Source organism: Alligator sinensis, unplaced genomic scaffold (assembly GCF_000455745.1).
Source record: "Alligator sinensis unplaced genomic scaffold, ASM45574v1 scaffold969_2, whole genome shotgun sequence".
Taxonomy (NCBI): Eukaryota; Metazoa; Chordata; order Crocodylia; family Alligatoridae; genus Alligator; species Alligator sinensis.
The window spans coordinates 634,340-655,387 of record NW_005842481.1 but is presented as its reverse complement, the minus strand read 5'-3'; the positions used below and the strand labels follow the sequence as shown (position 1 = coordinate 655,387).

At 47.1% G+C, this 21,048-nt stretch overlaps 1 protein-coding gene across 2 annotated transcripts in view; it reads left to right on the top strand.

Moving 5' to 3' along the window:
- LOC102373251 (nuclear transport factor 2-like) overlaps positions 1-6,502 on the top strand; it is an 8,403-nt gene extending 1,901 nt beyond the window's left edge. Inside the window, exons 1-5 of one of the 2 annotated variants that reach the window (XM_006031089.2) lie at positions 7-132; positions 2,282-2,395; positions 4,740-4,811; positions 5,897-5,995; positions 6,311-6,502. In XM_006031089.2, coding sequence (XP_006031151.1) covers positions 2,297-2,395; positions 4,740-4,811; positions 5,897-5,995; positions 6,311-6,424 — 384 coding nt within the window. In that variant the 5' untranslated portion in view covers positions 7-132; positions 2,282-2,296 and the 3' untranslated portion in view covers positions 6,425-6,502. Of the gene's footprint in view, positions 1-6; positions 133-2,281; positions 2,396-4,739; positions 4,812-5,896; positions 5,996-6,310 lie in introns of those variants that run through there. The other variant, XM_006031090.3, reaches the window with a different exon arrangement.
- The last annotated feature ends 14,546 nt before the right edge of the window (positions 6,503-21,048 follow it).

Sequence of the window (21,048 nt, the reverse complement as noted above, 5' to 3'; positions counted from 1 at the left end):
TAGGGCGGCCTGGCTGAGCTCCGCGGCCGGCGCCGCCGCCTCCTGTCCTCTCCTGTCCTCTCCTGTCCTGTCCTCTCCGCGCGCCGGGCGGGCGCGTGGGTGGGCTCCAGGGGCTTCCCGCTGCGCCCCCAGGTAGGAGGGGATGGGAGCCGCGTCCCAGGAGCAGCCCGTGTTGTGCCCTGGGCAGATCCTCTGCCCGCTGCTCAATAAACACCAGCTGGACAGGAGATCACAGCAGGGACGGTGGGGTTACGGCTTCCCGCGTGTGCCTGGTTGTTTGGTCTAAGCTGCCTCTCCCAGGGTCGTTGGGATACTTACAGAGAAGCCAGGCTGGATGGGACCTCCAGAGGTCATCTAGTCCAGCAGGTCTCAACCCGTTTTGTACCAGGGGCCATTTGTAGGCATCCGTGGCCAGTCCTGACCCAGTTCCCCTCACTCCTGACCCCCAGCCCCCCCAGTGTGAGAGGCAGGGGGGGGGGTGTGGGGCAGGGCAAGGCCCAAGGGGCCCCTCATAGGCTGGAGCTCTGCCAGCCTGCAAGGGAAAACCTGCAGCTTCCCGAATTTTTTGTCCTCTGAAGAAGAATCCATTTTTAAAGTTTGTTCCGAACACTTTCATGTACTCCTGTGACCCAATTTTGAGTCATGACCCATGGGTTGAGAAACACCGATCTAGTCCAACCCCCTGCCTGAGGCAGGATCTGCCCTCTCCAACCCACCCCATGTCACCCTCACCTAAACTCCGCCTAAAACTACCCTCAACTGACACAACACAGACTTGCCCCCCCTAACTGGTGACAGGTAAAGTGGGAGAGGCACGGGGGTGAGTGCCTGGGCTGTGCTTGGGTGGGCTGGCTGCTCTCCGGGTGACAGCTTCTCCATACACGTCTCCAGAAGTTCACTGAGTGGTGCCACTGGCTGCTTGGGCACATGGAGGGGCAGCGGGTGCTGGCCTGTGTCCCCCTCCCCCAGGACCCTTGTTAACCTGTAACCCTCACTTCCATTCCCCATTTCTCTTTTGTTGTCCACAGTAATGAACTGTTATACCTCTACCAGCCTCCTTGTAACCAAGAGGGGCTTATAGGTTTCCTTGTGGGCATAGGCCTACACCATCTCTTTGATATAATAAATAGGCCTGATTGTTTTTAGCGCTGGATGTGGCTGTCATTTGGAGCTCTGCATTGCTTCTCTTGAGTTTTTTGCAGAGTTAGGGAGCGGACTGGAGTCATCCAGTCTTGATTTACCATGTTTGGTAACACCCTGTGCTGCTGCTACAGCTGCTGGCTAAGGCCATCTCTCACCTCCCTCATCTCTCACCTACAGAGTCGTAGTATGATATGTGCAGTTTAACTTTTTACTTTTAGAGACAAGTATATGTACCTATTGGAAGATGTGAATGCTACCATATGCTTGAGAGGAGGGTTAATACATTTCATTGTTTCATTTTGCAACAAGCGACTTTGTACCAGTTAGTTAAAATCCCTGATCCTTTAGGATTTTTATAGTGGGGTTTTTTGGTGGCTGTTTTGTAGGATAGTTGGCATGTGTTAATGAAATAGGCCATCCGTGACCAGCAGCAAGAGAAAGGAGATGATTTTTCACAAGAATTCCCCACCTGAGCTGAGATCTGCTGAGCTTCCCATTTGCACACGCAAAGCTCTGTGTAGAGATTGCCCACTCTGTACCCACTCTTTGTTTTATGCCTGCCTGTAGGAACCTGTTAAATGGATCTACTAATATTGCTGTCTTGCCTGGAGAAAACACTTCTAGCTGTGGAAATCAAGAAGGCCTCTGTGGCTTTATTTAAACTGGGACTGAAAACCGAGCTGCAGAGAGACAGACTGGTTATAATCCAAACAGTGTTTGTATTATCAGCACATGTTTAATCACCCTTTTGAAGTGGTGGGTGGATTGTTTTCAATAATGATAGACCTTTGGAAGGTCTCTTCAGTATGCTGGCTTTTAAGTTTTACTGAAAACTTCAGTTTTGAGATGTAAAAATTTGCAGTGGATGCTGTTTAAACAATTAGCTTGTCCAAAGGGGCCCTGCAGGGTATGTAAGAAAAATTCTTATTTGTGGGACTTGAATTTGACAGTGAAGAAGAATGGCCTGTTGTGGTTTAGTGGAGAATCAGTTTCAGTGTTGTAATCTCTTTCTCTTCAGCCCCCAAAGTTTATTACAGAAAAGGAAATGTTCTCATCCTCTTCAGTTTCCTTCATCTGCATTTTCCACTGACTCTAGCAGCTTAGTATTACTGTGCACTTAAAATGTCTTTCTTGATAGATTTAAACAGAGAAAATGGTGGATAGACCCATGTGGGAGCAAGTTGGGACAAGCTTTGTACATCTCTATTACCAGCATTTTGATGCCAGCAGGGTTCAGCTGAGTGCTCTCTATGTAAGTATTGCCTTGAGCTGGATGCTGAAACTTCCTCGTTAAGACATTCAAATGATTAATTATGGGCTTGACATTTTTTTCTTTCTGCTACAACAGTAGCAGTGATATGAATAACACAATATGCATCTGGTAAAGGGAACAGAAGCAAGCAAGGAATGTGTCCCCCAGGTCAATCTGAACTCCTTGAATTTCCATTTGCCCTATAAATTGAGGTTCCTGATAACAATTTCTCACTCCCGTTGGGGAAAAATTGTTGGAGAGAACTCTTAAGCCTTCCTTTCTAAATACCAGCCATAAACATGTTGGTGTTGTATAGCTGTTGTCCCTCCTGCTGGATGGCTTACATGAGCTGTCTGTCAGGCAGAAGAAAAAAAGCTTTGAAAGATGAAAGGGGCAACAAGGTAGTCTGTGTCTGCTTTTTTGTATATCACACCAAAAAACTCATCTTAGATTTTGAGAATTGAACAGGCTACCGCAGTTAGTGTGAGATGGTATGAAATGGGCTGGAAATAGAATGGTCTCCATCGGGGTGGGCAAAATATGACCTGTGGGCCAGATGCAGCCTACCAATTGATTGTATCTGACCTGTGACTGCCCTGCCGTGGCACTTTGCATGTGGCTGAACCTTCCCGCTCCTGCCCAGGGCAACCTATGCTGCGCTTCCACCTGCGCCTGCCCTACACCGGCTGACATCCCTGGCCCTCACCAGTGTGCACAGCTTCCCGGTGGGGCTGCTCCCACTGCTCCAACAGCCCTCTGGGTACTGCTCAGCTCCCCCCACTTCACGTGGTTCCTCCTCCTGCCCCTGCTGCACCGCAGCAGGCAGTGCAAGGAAGCAGCAACAGCTGTGGGGACACATGCTGGGCACTACATGCCTAGCCAGGTGGGGAGAAACTGCAGCCAGGTAGCTCCTGCCTCAGTGCCTGGGGCTCCAGTTCCTGGCCACCTTACACACTCTGCCCATGTGGCATAATGAGCAGCCACCTGCTGGGACAGGAGCTGCACGGCTGCAGCTTCCCCCTCCGCCTGGCTAGGCATGTGGGGCATTCAACGAGCTATAGTTAAAGCAGCCCTGCCACCATTTTTCAGCACGGGGATGCTGATACACATGACACTCTGGGCACTTTAATTAGAGTGGCTCTTGGAGGAGCATCTCTGCAGGAGCATCTCTGCTGGGAAGGTGTGCACAGCGGAAGTGCAGCATGGGCTGCCCATTGTAGGAGTGGACGTGGTTTGGCCCCATGTGGTCACTACAGGGCAGCAGACCGCACCTGCACCTGCACTGCACTGCACTACACTGCACTCACTGCCCAGGGAAGCTCTGCTACATGGACCCCTGTCCCCAGCTGGCTCTCAGGACATAGCACGCAGGCAGCCCTCCACAAACTTGCATATGCTTCCCCTCCACACACACAACTCCCTCCTCCTTTCACACACACAATATACAAGAGTAAGACTATTCTGAGCTATTATACAATCACCTCTATATACACTACTTAAAAAAGATAAATTATTTTTTTTAAATAAAATTAAAATGTTATAGTAGATGTTTAGTTTTAATATATGATTTTGTTATTTTGTTTTTAGTTTGTTAAAATGACATCTTCTGAAAGATTGTATGTATGTGGCCCTTGACAGCTCACCAAAACTCATTAAGTGGCTCACCATCTAAAATAATTGCCCACCCCTGGTCTACATGAAAGCTTACTTGACTCTAGCAGCATCTCTTTCTGGTTTTTGATGTAAGACTGGAAGGGGCCTCCTGGATCATCAGGTCCATCCACCGTGTTTTCAGGCAGTTGAACCAATCCTAAAAATCACCATTTCAAACCCTTGCATGCACGCAAGGCACAACACTGGAAAACACCAGGAAACACAAACAAGGCACAACACCAGAAACACAAAGAACACCTCATAATATGCCATAGATAAAAGCAGAGGAAACAAAGACATTGTCAGTGCCCTGCTATTGCAATGGCAGTTGGTTAATTTATTTTCAGAAGATGTCAGGAGAAGATATCTTTAATATTGACCATGTTGTGAACAGCTTCATCTGTAACAAATGCTCATTTACTAATGCCTAAATAAGTAGTTCCTGAATTCTGTGGACCAGTGAACCACTGTCACCCCTCAAGATTTCATGCGGAATGTCACTCATCTTTAACACTGATAAGTAAAAACACTGTTAGCTTGCATGGAAACCAGAATTTGGGAAATAACTAGCCTAGTTCACAAGTATTTTACATGCATCAGTCTAGGATACATTTGCAAGACTCTTCTGTCTTACCTTGCTTCTACAGCATTGACATATAAGTGATTTTTGACAGCCATGCTTTCTTTCCAGATGGATGCTTCTTGCTTGACATGGGAAGGGCAGCAATTCCAAGGAAAAACAGCCATCATGGAAAAGTTGATGGTATACTTCTGTATCTACTAAAAATTAAGAGAAGGTTGCCATTAAAAAAAATAAGTCTTTGTCTCACTGAACTGGCTTGCAGTTTGATTTACAAATGAAAAAGTAGGAGAGATGACTCTCTTCTGTGTCTGTTTTGCATAACTGTTTTTGGTGTTGAGAACTACTGGCAGTTGCTGCTGTGAAATTACTGTTAAGATGGCGTTGTGGAATTCCATGTTTGCATCAGTGACTTTAAGAATAAATCTGGTCAGTCAGATGTTTTTCAAGTAGCCAGCACCCTGAAGTCAAACTGAGTTCTTTACTCTTAAGTTCTACACAGTGTATTCAGCAGTCAGCTACTACTGTGATGTTGCTCATAGCTGAATTTGACCCTCTAGTTCAAACTCGACTAACAGTTCTGTCAGTAAGTTAGACAGTATAGATCGCAGCTCATGCTTAGCTGTGTCTGCTCTCTTAGCTAGAATGAGATCTGGTAGACTTGTCAGCAGATCTGAAAATAAAGAGGTGTCACTTTTTACATAATCACTTAGTTTGAGTGCAGGTGTTGAACTGCGAACTTAAATATTATGTAACTTAATAAGATTTTTCTTGCTAATTTATTTATATTTTTTCTTAAAAAGCCACATATGTAAATCTTTATATCAATAGAATCTATAGAAATAAGTAATGGGGGGGCCCGAGGAAGGAAATACTTGCAAAATGTCTTGCATGCAGAGTCACTGGGCAGTATTTTATAGTGTTACCTGTGTGGGGGAAATAAAAATTTAAGTACTTTACTTTAGATACCATTAATACATTTAACACATCCTTTTCTAAAATATGCTGAGCTTATTGTAGTTAACTATGCAAAGTATTTGAAACATTTCCACTGGATCTACTTGCAACATTTTCCAGGCAAAACATTTGCTGATGGCTGATTTGCTCTTTTGTAAATTAGCTTTATTGCATCTGTTTAATTCCCTTGAGCCCCAGACCAAAAATTTATTTCTATGGGCTATCAAATACAAAAATGGAGTGCAGTATTTATATGCATATGTCTAGCTTGTGTGAGAATCATATTTAATGTTTCTTGATTTCCTAAACAGAGCCTTCCATTCCAAAAAATTCAACACAGCATAACATCCCAAGATCATCAACCAGCCCCTGATAATTCTATCCTCAGTATGGTGGTTGGGCAGCTGAAGGTGAGAATTGGAATATATTGTAAAGCTTTGACTAATACTTGTGTTTCCAGTTTTCCTTCATTTAAATCAGTTTACTTTTTAGTCAAATAGAAGTGCTGTTTGAAGGACTTAAAGTAATATCATTACTGTTCTGTTTTGGCCTCAGTTCAGTAGAATGTCCACAGGCACTGCAGTGGATGTCTAACTAGCACATGCTAACCTGATACAGTTGGACAGTTTGGATGTTTTTATTGTAAATGCTGGTTGTGTTTATTTCTTTAATATGTGAGCTATCCTTCCCACTGATAACTCTCCCCCCCACTTTTTTCACATTAGGTGGATAACGATCCAGTGATGGGATTCCACCAGTTGTTTGTTCTCAAGAATATTAGTGACAACTGGGTCTGCACCAATGACATATTTAGACTGGCTCTATATAACTTTGCTTGATTTCCGCCCCTATTCCTAAGCCTGTTTCTACTGCCACTCGGCAATTTTTGACCCCCAAATAAATAAAACAATTGTTCTGTAATGGCGTAAGCCGTCTCTTGGTGGCTGAAGGAACATGCGTTTAGTCCATGTGTAAGGTAGATAGTGGAGAGGGTCTCCGCTGTTCATAGAAAAATGATATGCAAGCTAACGTACCCCTAACCATCTTTCAGTGTTGATCACATCGCTGTCTTATTACCCTTGGATAGTAGGTGTGTGTGAAGCATTTTTACATTATCATATTGATAACTCATATTAGCTTTCTAAACCAAAGTTGACAACAACAAACCCGGTGTAAGATACATTCAGTAAATTGCAGCTATATTCAGTAAATCTCAGGATTGCTGGCTTCCTTTCACGAAATGCACTTTTCATGTCAGGTGCCAGAAGAGTGCCAGAGCAATGTGGCTTCATGTAAAAATTCTTTCTTGATATGTGAAGTACTATTAAGTGCTCGCCATGGATGTGTAAGAGGATGAGAAGAGAGTGTCCTGGAGTATTATCCAGGGTTTTGCACTGTCTATTCTGAATAATATTGATAAGGGAGAAGAGTAGCACCCACAGATGGTAGCAGGTCCTTTGTTTCAAAATGCTGCTTGATAAGGAAATGGAGAAGTGATGATGTGGTATAACACAAGAACAAGTCTTAGTTAAATTGTAGTAATTTTTTATTAGACATAAGAGTTTAGAATCCTTATGTTGAGTCCCCATGTTGCATTCATAGTGCAAATAGTCCCATTGGTTGTGGGGATGTGGTGTAACAGCAGCAGAAAAACTCTGCTGTCAGCATATGTGATATCTCCCCTAGGGGACTCTGGTAAAATAGCTATATTGACATAACTATAGTAGTAGTAGCAGCAGCAGCAGCTCCATAAGATAGACCAGCCCTAAGTGCACATAGAAGAGTGGCAGCTTGACATACTCTACCTACTGAGAGGGCCCTGTTTGTAGGACAGGAAATAGAAAATTGGGGAAGACATATCAGTTTTAGGAAAACAAAAAGGACTTTCTTTTCCCCCAACCTTAGGATCTCCTCTAAGGAAAACTTCAATAGAACAGCAGGTATGTTCTAATTGTTGTGTCTGAAGCAGCTGAGAGTGATTCAAATATAGCAATGCCCTCTTTTGAAAGGGCTCCAGTCATCTGTGTCTCCACACCCTTACGAACTCATCAAGGTAAACTGGGTTTTTAAATGGCAGGGGACAAGGGGAAGGTGCAGTTGGGTCTGGGGATTATGCCTAACACAGTCCTGTCCCACCCTCTTCCTCATCTTTATACACTTAATGATGGCTGAAGTTGAGAGAACATGAAATAGTTGTGCAGTGGAAAGTAGATTGTGTTGGGACATGACTCCCAACCATGGACATAGGTTACAGGATCATAAGAAAGTAGGGCTGCAAGTGACCTCATAGTCCTCTAGCCCAACCCCTTGCTCAAGATGGGATCAGCCCCGACTAAACTATCCTAACCAAATGTCTGTCTAACCTGCTACAGAAAATGTTTAGGGGTGGAGATTTCATAGCTTCCCTAGGTAGCCTGTTCCAGTGCTTGACACCCTTATAGTCAAAAAGTTTTTCCTAATCTCTAACCTAAATTTCGTCTGCTGTAGCTTCAGTCCATTGCTCCTAGTCCTGTCCCCTAAGGCTAGGGTGACCATATGTCCCAGTTTGGCTGGGATGCTCCTGGATTCTGTAGGCTGGTCCTAGCTGGTTGGTCATATAAGTCCTGGGCTGGAGTCTGGCAGGGATGTGAAGTAGCATGATGTGCCAGGATAGGCACTGCTGCTAATGTGCAGGAATAAGGATGTGCCATGTGCAGGTGGGGTGGCCACACAGGTGGGGTGGTCACACCCCACACAGCCTCACACCCCTGCTGGTGCCCTTGCTCCCCACCCATAGCCCTCCACTCCCCCCAGCTGCCAGGGCTACAGGGCCAGGGTCCACAGCCCCCTGCCCCCACAGCAACACCCAAGCCCTGGCTGCTGCCTGCGGGAGGCTGTGGCTGCTTTGGTGGAGCAGAGTGCAGAGCCCAGCTTTCCCTCCCACACAGGCAGCACGGCTGGAGCGAAGCTCTTTGGGAGTGGGGACAGATGTGGGTTACCTGTTGCAGGCTTGGGCTCCCTGCCTTGCTGCCCTCCCCCCGGGGCCTCTGCAGCCCAACAGGTGGGACTCGGCGGGGCCGGGCAGGGAAGTTTGTTGCCATGCTGGGAGCTCTGCTCTGCCGTGGCAATGCACCCCCTGCCCCCCTGGCAGCAGTGAGAGGCACAACTCCACGCTGCCACCCCTACTGCTATCGGGCACTTCCCCAAGATGGCTTGGGGCTTGCAGTGGCCACTCAGCTCTGTCTGCTATGCTGAGTCTTACTGGGGTGCAGAGGCCCTGGGGGGAGGGCAGCAGGGCAGGGAGCCTGAGTTCACAGTGGGCAGCCTGCCCCATGCACAGATCTTGGGGGCATGTGCCCTAGCTGGGCAACAGCCCAACTCCCTCCCTCCCTATGGGGGCCTCAATCCCCACTCCCCCTCCACCAGACTTACTTGGAGGAGCTGCTCTCCAGGCTGCCTCACAGCCAGGTACATGTGTGAATGCACAAATGCACATGGTGTCCCTTGCCTGACTGCCCTCCTCCTGCTCCCTCCAGCTACTTGATGCCTGAAACTGCTAGCCAGCAGACAGCTCTTTGCAAAAGTGGAAAATCCATGTGTTTCTCTATCAAGGTGAAAAATCTGTGCTTTTCTTTGTTAAAAGAGAAAATGTGCGTTTTTCCCCCATTTTCCACAGGAAATGGAAAACCCAGTTCCCTGCTCATCAGTCATGCTTCCCAGGACTCTAATAATTTTTGTCACTCTCTGCTGGACTCTTTCTAATCTGTCCACATCCGTCTTGAAGTGTGGCGCCCAAAACTGGGCACAGTACTCTAGGTCAAGCACCACCAGTGCTAAGTAGGGCTGAAGAATAATTTCCTTTGATTTGCTAGTGTCACTCCTGCTAATACAACCAAGTATGCTGTTTACTTATTTTGCAACAAGAGCACACTGTTGGTTCATAATCAGTTTGCTATAACTCCCAGGTCTTGCTCTGCAGTATTTGAGCCTAGCCAGTCATTCCCCAGTCTATAGTTGTGTATGCAACTTTTGCATTTGTCCTTGTTGAATTTTACTTGGTTGATTGTGGACCATTTTCCCATTCTATCAGGTCATTCTAGAGCCCAGGAGTAACTGGCTGATTCTTTGTCTTTAACATGGCTCAGAATTCAAACCAGTGGATGTTCAATAATTGCCATTGCTTTCTCACCATTTTCTACCCTTAATGGGTGTTCACTTCTTTGCCCATGTAACAGGCAGCAGATCTGCTGAACACCACCTACTTTAGCTTGGTGTCATGGTTGGGGAGCAGAATCAGTTCCTCTTGCCTAGGTCTTGTACAGGAAAGGTTTTCAGCATAGTTAAAATGATTAGGAGGAGGGATGTTTAAGTGGGGAGAAATAATGAGAGAACAGGGAGATGAAAAGGAAGAAAAGACCTAGTTGGTCACTTGTAGGCAGACAGGAAGCCATGGAGGAACAGATACCAAATGGGAATTAGAGGGGAAGCAGCGTAAGAAATGGAAATGGAACTGAGAGGGAAATAATGAACAACGGAGGAGGAAATAATACTGCCTAAGCAAACAGACAACTTTGTGGGGTCTAGATCATATCCAGTTATGAAGTCTAAATTAGATCCCAGTCTAAAGATTTGTAGTAGTTCAATGGCTATTTATTCACATGTTTATAAGTAAAACTAAACTAGTTTGTTTTGTTTTATTGTATACTTAAGCATATTGTTAGTATGTATCACTTTTCACTAAGCATTTAAGACAACATTTAGATAATTTATGAGAGCAGAGCATAATAGCAAGCAAATCAACTAATAATATGAACACAACCAAAATGGGATAGTAGGTAGCCTTGAACATTTTTATGCAGATGAGAAATTAAAATGGTATGATTGCCACTCTGGGGAGAATGGAAAGACACTACAGCCCACTTTCTCAACCACAAGCTCTCTAGTCTTGAATTTGAAAGGAAAAGGACATTTTACCACTTTGGCAGGTTAGGTATAGGACAGTGCTAAACATAAATGAACCAAAAAACTCCAAATGGCGGCAATCTCAATGAATGCCCTAAGTCATTATTGCAGATGGTATCTGCAGGCTCTCTCGTTATTAAGAGGGATTTACCAAACTATTGCATTCTTTTGATATCACTGGCATAGAAGCTAAAAAAATAACAAAAATAACTTCTCTCTTCCAACAAGAAAGCTTGCAGTGATAAAAATGACAATATATGGAGTCAAAACACCAGGAAAACACTGCTGGGAAAAATTACTGTTGGAGTTGTGTGGTCAGCTAAACATGCAGATAAGATTAAACAGTCATACAAATTAGGTCAGTCTCTGGGTAGGGATAGCTATAAGGAAGGGGTTGTAAAAATACTAAGTATTGCACCATCTTGGCCAGTTGTACTGAAATGAGAATTCAACAGCTCATTAATATATGTTCTCATATGAGATTACAGCTCAGTCATTAATTGTGGCTCTTATATTTGAAGGTCTTGGTTATTAAGACAAAGACTGATAGAAGCACATTGCCTGTACTGTACATTATGATATACTTGAATTAATTCCAGTTTGAAGTATATAACTGGGGAGCTGAAACAAGAAGCTTAAGTGCCTATTAATCTCAGTTATATATATTTTGGGCAGTATGTACTGCAAAATTGATAGTGCTGTTTGTTACATCTAGCAGTCTACCTTGCTAATTTGGGACAGGACAGAAACCACCGGTCCACTTAATCACACAACTATTTGATAAACACAGCATATAAAAAACTCTTGCCTCAGAATTTGATTTATATTTAGTCTGTAGATCCTAGAACCCCAAAGCAAATAATATATTTGTAAACCCATAAAACAGCTCATGTGCTTCCTTTTCCCAATGCAGCTGTGATATGGACTGCCTGAAGTTGTACTCCTCATTTAACAAAGGTGTGTCTAGATCTTATGTGCAAAGATGATGTAAGAACAGCCATCAACAGGCAATCAAAGTCCATTAGGAGCATTTTGTTTAGGACAACGGATTTGCAAGCTCATTCTTGAGAATAAAAGTTGTTTTCCCCTGTATTTATGATTTGACAACTAATTCATTTGTTTTAGCTGTTGCCATACATTAGTGGTTGTGGTTATATAGTACTTTACCTTTGGCTCTTCCATTTTAAGGTCTTCACCTAGTCAGAGGCCACTGAGCTAGGCCAGATACCTACAAAATGGTGATGTTTCTTTTTTGTGATCACCCCAAGTTTGATAGCTTTGGGTGTGTCCAGATGAGCACACATGCAGTTTGTGGCACCCCAAAGCTGAGATGGTTCTACTTAAGGAAGTTCTGGTAGCAGACAGTAGCTGCCACCTCCAAGCCATAAAAGCATATTCATATGGAATATCCATCATCCAGCTCATGTGCTTCTGGCAATTCTGCGCAGCTTCTTTGCAGCTACTGCAATAGTTGCACTAGCAGATCAAAACGTGCACCCTGGGAAAGCACCAGCTAAAATTGGCAGGAGACATGGGAGTGTCTGCGTGCCTTCTGCTGGCTGCTGCATGGCAGCAGAGGCCTTTTTTCACTTGGGAAGGGTGGTGTAACTGCCAGCAGGAAGAAGAGGTCCTGCTGCCACAGCATAGGTTTGTGTGTAGACGCACTTAGAGTTCACTTAGAGTTTTCCTGGCAGAACTTGAATTCACTGTAGCATACAAGAGGTCTTAGTCTTCTTTTCTGTCTATGGCTTTTTGTTCCCATTCAGCCTGGCCACAGCAAAGTATCTGGTAAAGTGGCTCTTGGAACATATAGGGCATGTATACACATACTTTTTCATTCGGCAACATGCTGGAGATCTGCCATTTCAGATCATGAGCTGACGCATGCTGCACTGCACTGTGTCGAAATGCACATCAGCACACAGAAAACGGTGGTGGTGCGCTTTGGAACTAAAGTACCTCCGAGGCGTTTTAGTTCAAAAGTGCGCCACCATCATTTCCTCAATGCTGATGCGAATTTTGCCATGTATACAACTGCAAGCGTCACAGCACTGGGAGCTTGCACATGTAAAAATGCCCAGTCTTCTGCTTTGCCTTTTTTTGAAAGTCCTGAAAGGACTCCTCCTCAGGGATGTAGTAATGTAGATCCTGTTGTAGATGGGCATGTAGCTACTGTGTGATTGGATTTTTTTTTCTTTTTTAATACAAGTGTCTGCTGGAGTTTGTATGCTCTCTGTGCCTCCTTTCCACATCAGGGCATAAAGGGAAGACTGGTCCTAACTCTCCCTCAGTTCCCTCTTAACACATGTGACACAGAGAGAAAACTTATCCAGTGTTCAAATCATTGCTCTCTTTCCTTTTCTAAATAGGAGGTTTTGGTGGATTGTGGACGTAACATGAGTCAGCAATGTGATGCAGTTGCAAAAAAAGCAGATACAGTTTTCAGGTGCATTAACAGGAGTATTAGGTGTAAAACATGGGAGGAGATAGTACTGGTTTATTTGGTGATTAGGCTTCATTTAGAGTAGTGTGTGTGGTTCTGGGCTCCACATATTAAGAAAGATGTTGAGAAGTTGGAGAGGGTTCAAAATCAAATGCCAAAATGATAAAGTGTTACAAACAACAGGCCGAGAGAGTTAGGTATGTTTGGCTTGGAGAAAGGGAGATTGTAGGGGGTGGTGGGGGGGAAGGGGGCATAATAGCAGTTTTCATATATTTGAAAGGATGCCTTAAAACAAGAGGAAGAGTAACTGTTCTCCCTTGCTGCAGAGGGCAGGACACAAAGCTTTACATTGCAGCAAAGCAGATTTAGTCTAGATCTTAGGAAAAACTTAGAAAAGTGAGGCAGTAGAATAGACTTCCCAGGGAAGTTGTAGAATCTCCTTGGTTCAAGGTTTTCAAGAGGAGGCTGGAAAAGCATTAGTTAGGATGATTTAGGAATAGCGTTCCTGTGTGGATTGGAGCAGGTGACCTGTGACATCCCTTCCACCCCTGTTGTTGTATGGTTCTTTTCCAGGCCATTTGGTGGGCAAATGTTTAATCCAGTGCCTCCCAACCTTTTTTTTGCTGTGACCCTAAATCCAGGTCGCGACCCCCACCCCTGCTGCTGACTCACTCATGCCCGGAAGCGCCAGCAGAGCCTGGGCCGGGCTGGGATTGCGGGGGGCAGCGACAGCGAGAGCCTCGCAGACTGTGAGCCAAGAGAGCCCCACAGGTGGAGCTAAGGGCAAACCCCCCCACAACGCTGATTTGGGTCACGACCCAAGGTTGGAAGCCACTGGTTTAATCCAAAGAATAGTTCTTAAAAACAGAAAGAGAAGAGAAGGAATGGATTAATAACCAACCCTGTACAGCACGGAAAGACACTTTGTATTAACCACCTTGCCGAATGGTGGAATTCAGTCTGTCATGTGGCAGGCTGATTCCCATCAAGGAAGGACACAGTTAATGCCTTTTCTTCACCTAGATATCAGCACTAACAATGCAGTACTGACAGCTGTGTTGGCTGCCTCAGTACTTGCAGATTCGACTTTAAAGCCAGCACCTAAACAAGGGGTGGGCAATTATTTTGGCTAGAAGGCCACATTAGGAATTTTGGTTGCAGGCCAGCGGGGGGTGTTGACCTGGCTCAGTGAGTGGGGAGGGGCCATGGGCGACTGGTGCCTTCTGGCTCTGGGGAGGCACCAGTACTGACAGCTGTGTTGGCTGCCTCAGTACTTGCAGATTCGACTTTAAAGCCAGCACCTAAACAAGGGGTGGGCAATTATTTTGGCTAGAAGGCCACATTAGGAATTTTGGTTGCAGGCCAGCGGGGGGTGTTGACCTGGCTCAGTGAGTGGGGAGGGGCCATGGGCGACTGGTGCCTTCTGGCTCTGGGGAGGCACCAGCGGCCACTTGCCAACAGGGGTGTCTTCCAGCACCCGATCGCTGATGGGGGCGGTCCCCCAGCAGCCAACCACTGACCCCGGAAGCCCAGGCAGCAAACCAGAAGTGCTGCTGGCAAAATTGGAAGTGCCACCAGTGCTTCTCAGGGGGGGAACTGGCCAGCGCTCCCCACTCCCTGGCCGGCAAGGGCCAATTTCAGGGGGAGCACGTGCCCCCCTGTACTCCACCTACACATCACCTATGGGAGGGGCAATTGATCCTGTCCAGCCCAGGCCTGTCCACCCTGCACCTACCACGGGGGTGCCAGATGGAGTGGGTGGGCAGGCTCTCCATAAAGACTGGCCAGGACATCCACGGGCCAGGTGTGCTCAGCCAGGTAGATGGGATGGGGACTGAGTGGGTAGGGAGTGGATCCCATACTGCATCCAGGAGCAGTACAGGTGGGGGGAGGCCAGGGTTGTGGGGCAGTGACAGCACAGGACTGGGGTCCAAGGGCACTGGCTGCATGCACCACAGCCTGGGCTACTCCCTGCACCTGGGCTAAGCAGGGCCCTGGGACCCATCACAGGCTGAATAGAATTCCTTGATGGGCTGGATCTGGCCTGCAGGCTGTATTTTGCCCACCTCAGCCTAAACTCCTCATAAATAGGACTCCTGGTCAAGTCCTTGGCTCTAACTTAAAAATAGCTCCAACACCAATGTGAAGCCCTGGCAGAAGGACATGAAACAAAGGATGAAGTTCCTGAGCAATATGACAGAGCAAAAGACCCACTGCTGATAAGTGTAATAAAGTTCAGCATGCATATCACTTCCAAAGGCATTGTTGCTACTGGAGAGATGACCAGAACATGGCCCATCACTGTTTCCATACCACTCCTTTGCACCACTTTCTCATTATTACTGGTGCCTTCCTTCTTGCTGGCATTGAGCAATGGCTCTAGGTATTGGACCTACCACACACAGTGCAGGTGATGCCTGAGGACCTGCCCTTTGAGGGAATGGATATCTTCAGTAAGAGTACCAATGAAGCTCCTCATCCCTTCCCGGATTACAGATTAACCCCCTATGAAAGTCCTACATATTTTTGTGATCTAAATATAGCAGAGGATGCTTTTCTACTTTTGAAGCTGAGAGCCAGTTTAGCAACAAAGAAACAAGCCCAAGTACTCCAGGGAACAGGAGTCTTCTTGTGTTGATCAGAGCCCCTTTAAAGAAAGCAGACGTAATGGGAAAGTTGGGAGTCATACCTAAACATCTGAAGCTTGCCTTTACTTTTGACCCTGGTCTCTGATCCTTTTCCACCAGGCCCAGTGGACAATAACAGTTCCTAAATGGATGTCATTGCTCAGGGCTATTTCATACATTTCTGCTCTTTATTCCTTTTCCTTAGTCAAGGACCCAGCCTTTATGTAAAATCCTGTTACTAACAGATGTAGCCTCATTGCTTTGCGTAGAAGGTATAAAAAAGATGCTGCAGGTATACGAGGGGAGAGTCCTTTACTCCTGATATTTCTAATAGAACACTGATCAATACACACGTCACCACAGGTTCAGGATGGTTGTGCTTATCTCCATCATCCCATTGCAGGATGGACCATCTACCAAGCTCAAAAGAAGTACCATTATTTACTTGAATCCAAGATGACCCTGAATCTAAGATGGTCCCCCAGTAATTAGATTCTATACATGGAAAATATATACATTTTTGTTATAATTTTCCATGTATATAATCTACTTATTGGAGGGTCATTTTTAATGACCTACCCACCACTTTGGCGCGGGGGGGGGTAGGTAGTGGGAAGGCAGATGGTGTGGGGAGGTCAAGCAGCTTGCCCTCTGTTTGTGCCTTCCCCCCCCTGCCATTTCTGCTCCCTGCCTGCACCCCCAACAACCTCAGGTCTCCCCTGCCCCCCAGCCTCTGCTCCCTACTCTGCCGCCAGACTCTGTTTCCCCCTCTCGCCCCTCGCCCTTCAGTTCTGCTCTGCACTGGCAGACTCTGTCCCTGTTTTAGCCTGGGTCACTGAGCTTAACACCAGCCTAGTCCTGTAGCAGCTATATGGGCTGCACAGTGCTGCTTGGGGCTGGGCTGGGGCTATGCTTAGTGCTCCAGGTGCAGGATACATGGAGCCTTGGGCATGGAGCAAGGGTAAAGTGGGGAGGGAGAGGTGCAGGTAGAGGAGCAGAGGCTGCATGGCAGGGGAAGATGGGGAGAAGAGGCTGCAGGGGGGTGATGGCAGGATGCAGAGGTGTCAGGGGCAGGAGGGGGCAGGCAACATCTTCAGCTATAACCGTATCCCCAGGTAGGGGCTGGAGCCCAAGCCAGAGCAGTCACCTTCCCTGCCCCACCTCCCTCATACTCAATTCCAAGACAGGGGGCTTTCTCCCCATTAAATGGAGAAAATTAACCTCATCTTAGACTAGAGTAAATATGTTAGTTTAGGACAGTGGGGCCTACTCATTGTCAGCATAAGGTATACCATTCAGACTCTATAACAGCAAAAGTCTTTACATAAATGCACTAAGGAGGATCCCTTATGAAGAGGGAGGAGATAATGGCAAGCCTAGAATGTGTCTGTGGTCGTGCCTCTCCTTTGAGGCTTGACCTTCTCTGAGGGCTTGCTGAAAAATCTCCTACCCTCTAAGGCACTTTCCTGCCATGACTTGATGGAAAATTCAGGTAGAATACCACCCTGGAGGAAATAGAAGGCTCTACCAACCAGGATGCTCCTGCCTAAACAAATAGCCCATTAAGGCTTCATTGGGCCTATAGTGGGGCTTCTCCACCCCTACACCGCCAACCCCAAGCCTCTGAAATTAAATGTAATGGCTAGCTCCTTCTGTTAGGGCTTCACAGCTGGGAGCTGAGTATAGTCTCTCCTCAGATGACTACTGGGAATCTCCAGCCAATACAAGAATAACAAAATATGGGCAGGTGGCATGCCCCCCACCCTCTGCAAGTATTGCTTTCTGATAGGTTGACTCTTTCACCATTTCCTGCATTCTTTTAGGGTTTCCTCTGGAGACTCCAAGCCTATCAGGGCTGGCTTCTGCTCTCCAGCTGTGGTTCATCCCTCCTGGATCAAGAGGAACCACCTGGGCCATGCTGGGATCACATGATTCGTGTCCGAGGCTTTGGCACCATTTAAACTTCCCATCCCCAGTTCCTGCAGTCCTGGACAAAGCCTCTTTCTCCAAAGGACCCTGTTTCCCTGGGAAGTCTTATCAGGCGTTGGACCAGGCTGAGACAGCCTGTTGCAGGACTGGGAATGGCTCCACAGCCCTTTCCCAAGCTACTGGGATTATTTGCCCCCTAATCTGATAGAAGCCGGTAAATAAATTGTCCTTACCTTTCAGGTCTTCTTCCCTACTCCCAGCTATCCCCAGAGTGTAATGTCAGGGACAGCTTGTTTACCGTCCTTCCCTAATCCCGGTGCTTGTCCCAGTGCTGGTACGATGGCTTGGCTCCCAGAGGCTGCAGAAAAGGGGGTAAGCAGGGAATCCCCCTCCCAGGTCCCCCCCTATTCTTCTATGTGTCCTTTCTCTGTTCTGTTGAATAGGCCTCCTTGTGAACTATGGAAAATCATCTCTTGTATCTTCACAAAAGATGGAAGTCATAGATACCCTGATCCACTCCAGGTCAGCCAAAGGGTGCCTTCCCAAAGGTAAGTCCTGTTCAAGCAGTCATTAGGGCTTGGGATAGAATTAAGCTCAACTAAATTATATGTTCATGCCTGAGTTTTCTAGGATATGTATCAGTGTGCATATATGTGACCTCTCTTGCCAGACTTCACCTGCAAGTACTACAAGGCTGGCCAAGTATTTTCCAGCAAAACAAAAGCATCATCTCACCTCACACTTGCAGAACTGAAATTGTGAAAGGAACCTGGAAGTATATACAAAGAGGTATCATCTTCTGCCCCTGTCAAGGGGTAAGACTGGGACATTGGCAGTCAACGCTTTGACCCCAGAGAGCTACAAACCAGGGGATCAGGAACAGACAAAGTCAGGAAGCAAGAGTCCCAACTGGAGTCAGGAGTCAAGGAATCAGGAGCAAGTGGATCAGGAGGCCAAATCTATAATGATCAAGATATGGGCATTCAAAGCAATTGAGCCTTGAGCCAGGAGTCAGAAGAAGGAAGCAGGTTCCACACCAAAGTCTCTGGCCTTTGGCAGTCAGGCTTACTTGAGTAACCAGGGCCAGCTGGGTACAAATCAGTTGGTCTGCTGCCCTGACTTCAGTAACCCCTGCAACCATTGGAGGCGGGGTTACTGAAGTTGGAGTTTTACCAGGGACAGTTTGTGAAGTCCACCTGAACCCTCTACAAATGCAAGAGACCTGGTTTCCAAAGATGTGGAACTTCATATCAATATGTAAGAACTTGAAGCCATATAGGCCAGCATGGCCTTGCTTCCAGCTTTTCAGGGATCCATAGCATACATCCTGACAGACAACAACTTTGCTTGTGAGTGGTCACTCTGGAGGACTAATCATAAAATCAATAGTTCACTTTTGTAGAGGTTCCCTATGATAGAACTGTTTGACCTCAGAAACAAGACCAACTGGCAAAGTTTTTATTTCAGAAGGGCATGAGTCCAGGCTTATTACCCAAAACCTTCCTTTTGGTAAGGTCTCCTTTACAGCTCACTGCTGATTTCCCTGATTCATAGGGTGGATTTGGCCCAATTCAGGGGACAGTGATTTGATTCAGATCACTGTCCCAATTCAATTTGGCTGAATCTGAAGATTCGATTATGTTTCGGAGAATCAGCGATTTGGCCATAGACACAGCTTTATATGTTTTTTCTAGATACCTCGAGGTACCAGGCGTGGCTCATGAATGCTGCGATGGTGGGGCAGATGGAGTGTCCCACAGGAGCACAGGGCACCCCCCGCACATGCTCAGTGCCGGACCCGGAAGTGGACCAGAAGTACTTCTGGCCCACTTCTGGGTCCGCTGCCAAGCACATGGGGGACCCCCCCCTGTAACCCCCCCAGTTTGGCGATTGGCCATGGGGGGACCCCAGGTGCACCCCCAGACCCAGAAGACACCAATCGTTGAGCCGGGGGGCAAGGGGGGGTTCCACGCACGCTCCGTGGCGGACCAGGAAGTAGACTGGAAGTGATTCTGGTCCACTTCTGGGTCTGCTGCTGAGCACGCTGGGGAACCCCACCGTGCTCCCATGGGACACTCCATTTGCCCCACCATCTTAGCATTCATGAGCTGCCTGGTACCTTGAGGTATGTAGAAAAAACATATAAAGCTTTCTCTATGGTCGAATCATCAAATCTCTCCAAACTGAATCAGAGGCTTCCAATTTGATTGAGAGAGATTAATGGGTCTCCTGATTCGATTCAGATTCGGAGATTCGGCCGCTGAATCAGGCTGAATACCTGCCAAATTGAATCAGCGACCGAAGCTTTGCACAGCCCTACTAGTTTGATGCTATGCAGACTGTAGCTTGCAGGTTCCTTCCAGTATCAGCCAGGTGGGGGAGTGCCTCTGATGTGAGTGGTGCATTAGGATTACCATATTTCCAGCATCAAAAAAGAAAACACCTTGGGGGGGGATGTGATTGTGGGGGGCAGTGATATGCCTGTGCCCTGCCTTTGCCCCTCACTCCTAAGCCCCTGCCCACCCCACCCCCTGCAGCCCTGCTGCTGGTGCTCCTGACTTGCAGTCCCCTGCCCGCCTAGCACTGCTGGTGCCCCTGACTCCTGACCTGCAGCCTCGGCCCCCCCCAGCCCTGTTGCCCAAACAGCTCCCACATTGTGTGTTGCATGCATGCACACACCCACACACACACAGAGTGTCTCTTTACTTGGCTGGGGCCTGTGCAGGGAGCATGTGACCCCTGACAGCCAGTCACCTTGCCTGCTGCTCCCAGCCCCAAGCAGCCAGCCTGGGAGAGTAGAAGAACTGCAAAAACCAGGACATTTGCTCTCATTTTAAAAACCTGCCCAGGACACAAGGACCTGGGTCCAAAAAAGAGGACATGTCCGGGAAACCCAGACATGTGGTAACCCTACTTATGGTGGTGTCCCTCAGGGAGAAGGCAAGATTGCTATAGGAGGAGGAAGCAAGGCTCTAAAGCATCCTCTGCCATGAATACTTCAATTCAATGCTGAAGGAGACCTGAAGGACTGCCGAAGGCAGCACTAGGAAAGGGAGAGGACATGAAGTCCCAGAAAGGTGGAAGCTTGTGACTTCTGGCAGCAAGAAGTCATCATCCCCATCTGCAGCAGTTTACCTGGAGAATAGATATAGAGGACTAGCAACAGAGGAGGAGGAGTGCATTCCATTGGTAGAAGAGGCCAGGCCAGGCACCCCCAAGGTGGGGAGGATTGAGACTACTGCCACAAAGAGGAAGTGATGGGTGGTGGTGGTTGGAGGCTCCCTTTTAAGGGGGACGGAGGCATCCATCTGCTGTCCTGACCTGTTGTCCTGGGAGGTCTGTTGCCTGCCTGGAGTCTGAGTCCGAGATGTCACCGAAGGAATACTGAGACTCATCCAACTCTGACCCCTACCCCATGCTGCTTATCCATGTGGGAACCAGTGACCCTGAACAGATCGAAAGTGACTACAGGGCCCTGGGTTCAAGGGTGAAGGGGACGGGAGCACAGGTGGTGTTCTCCTCA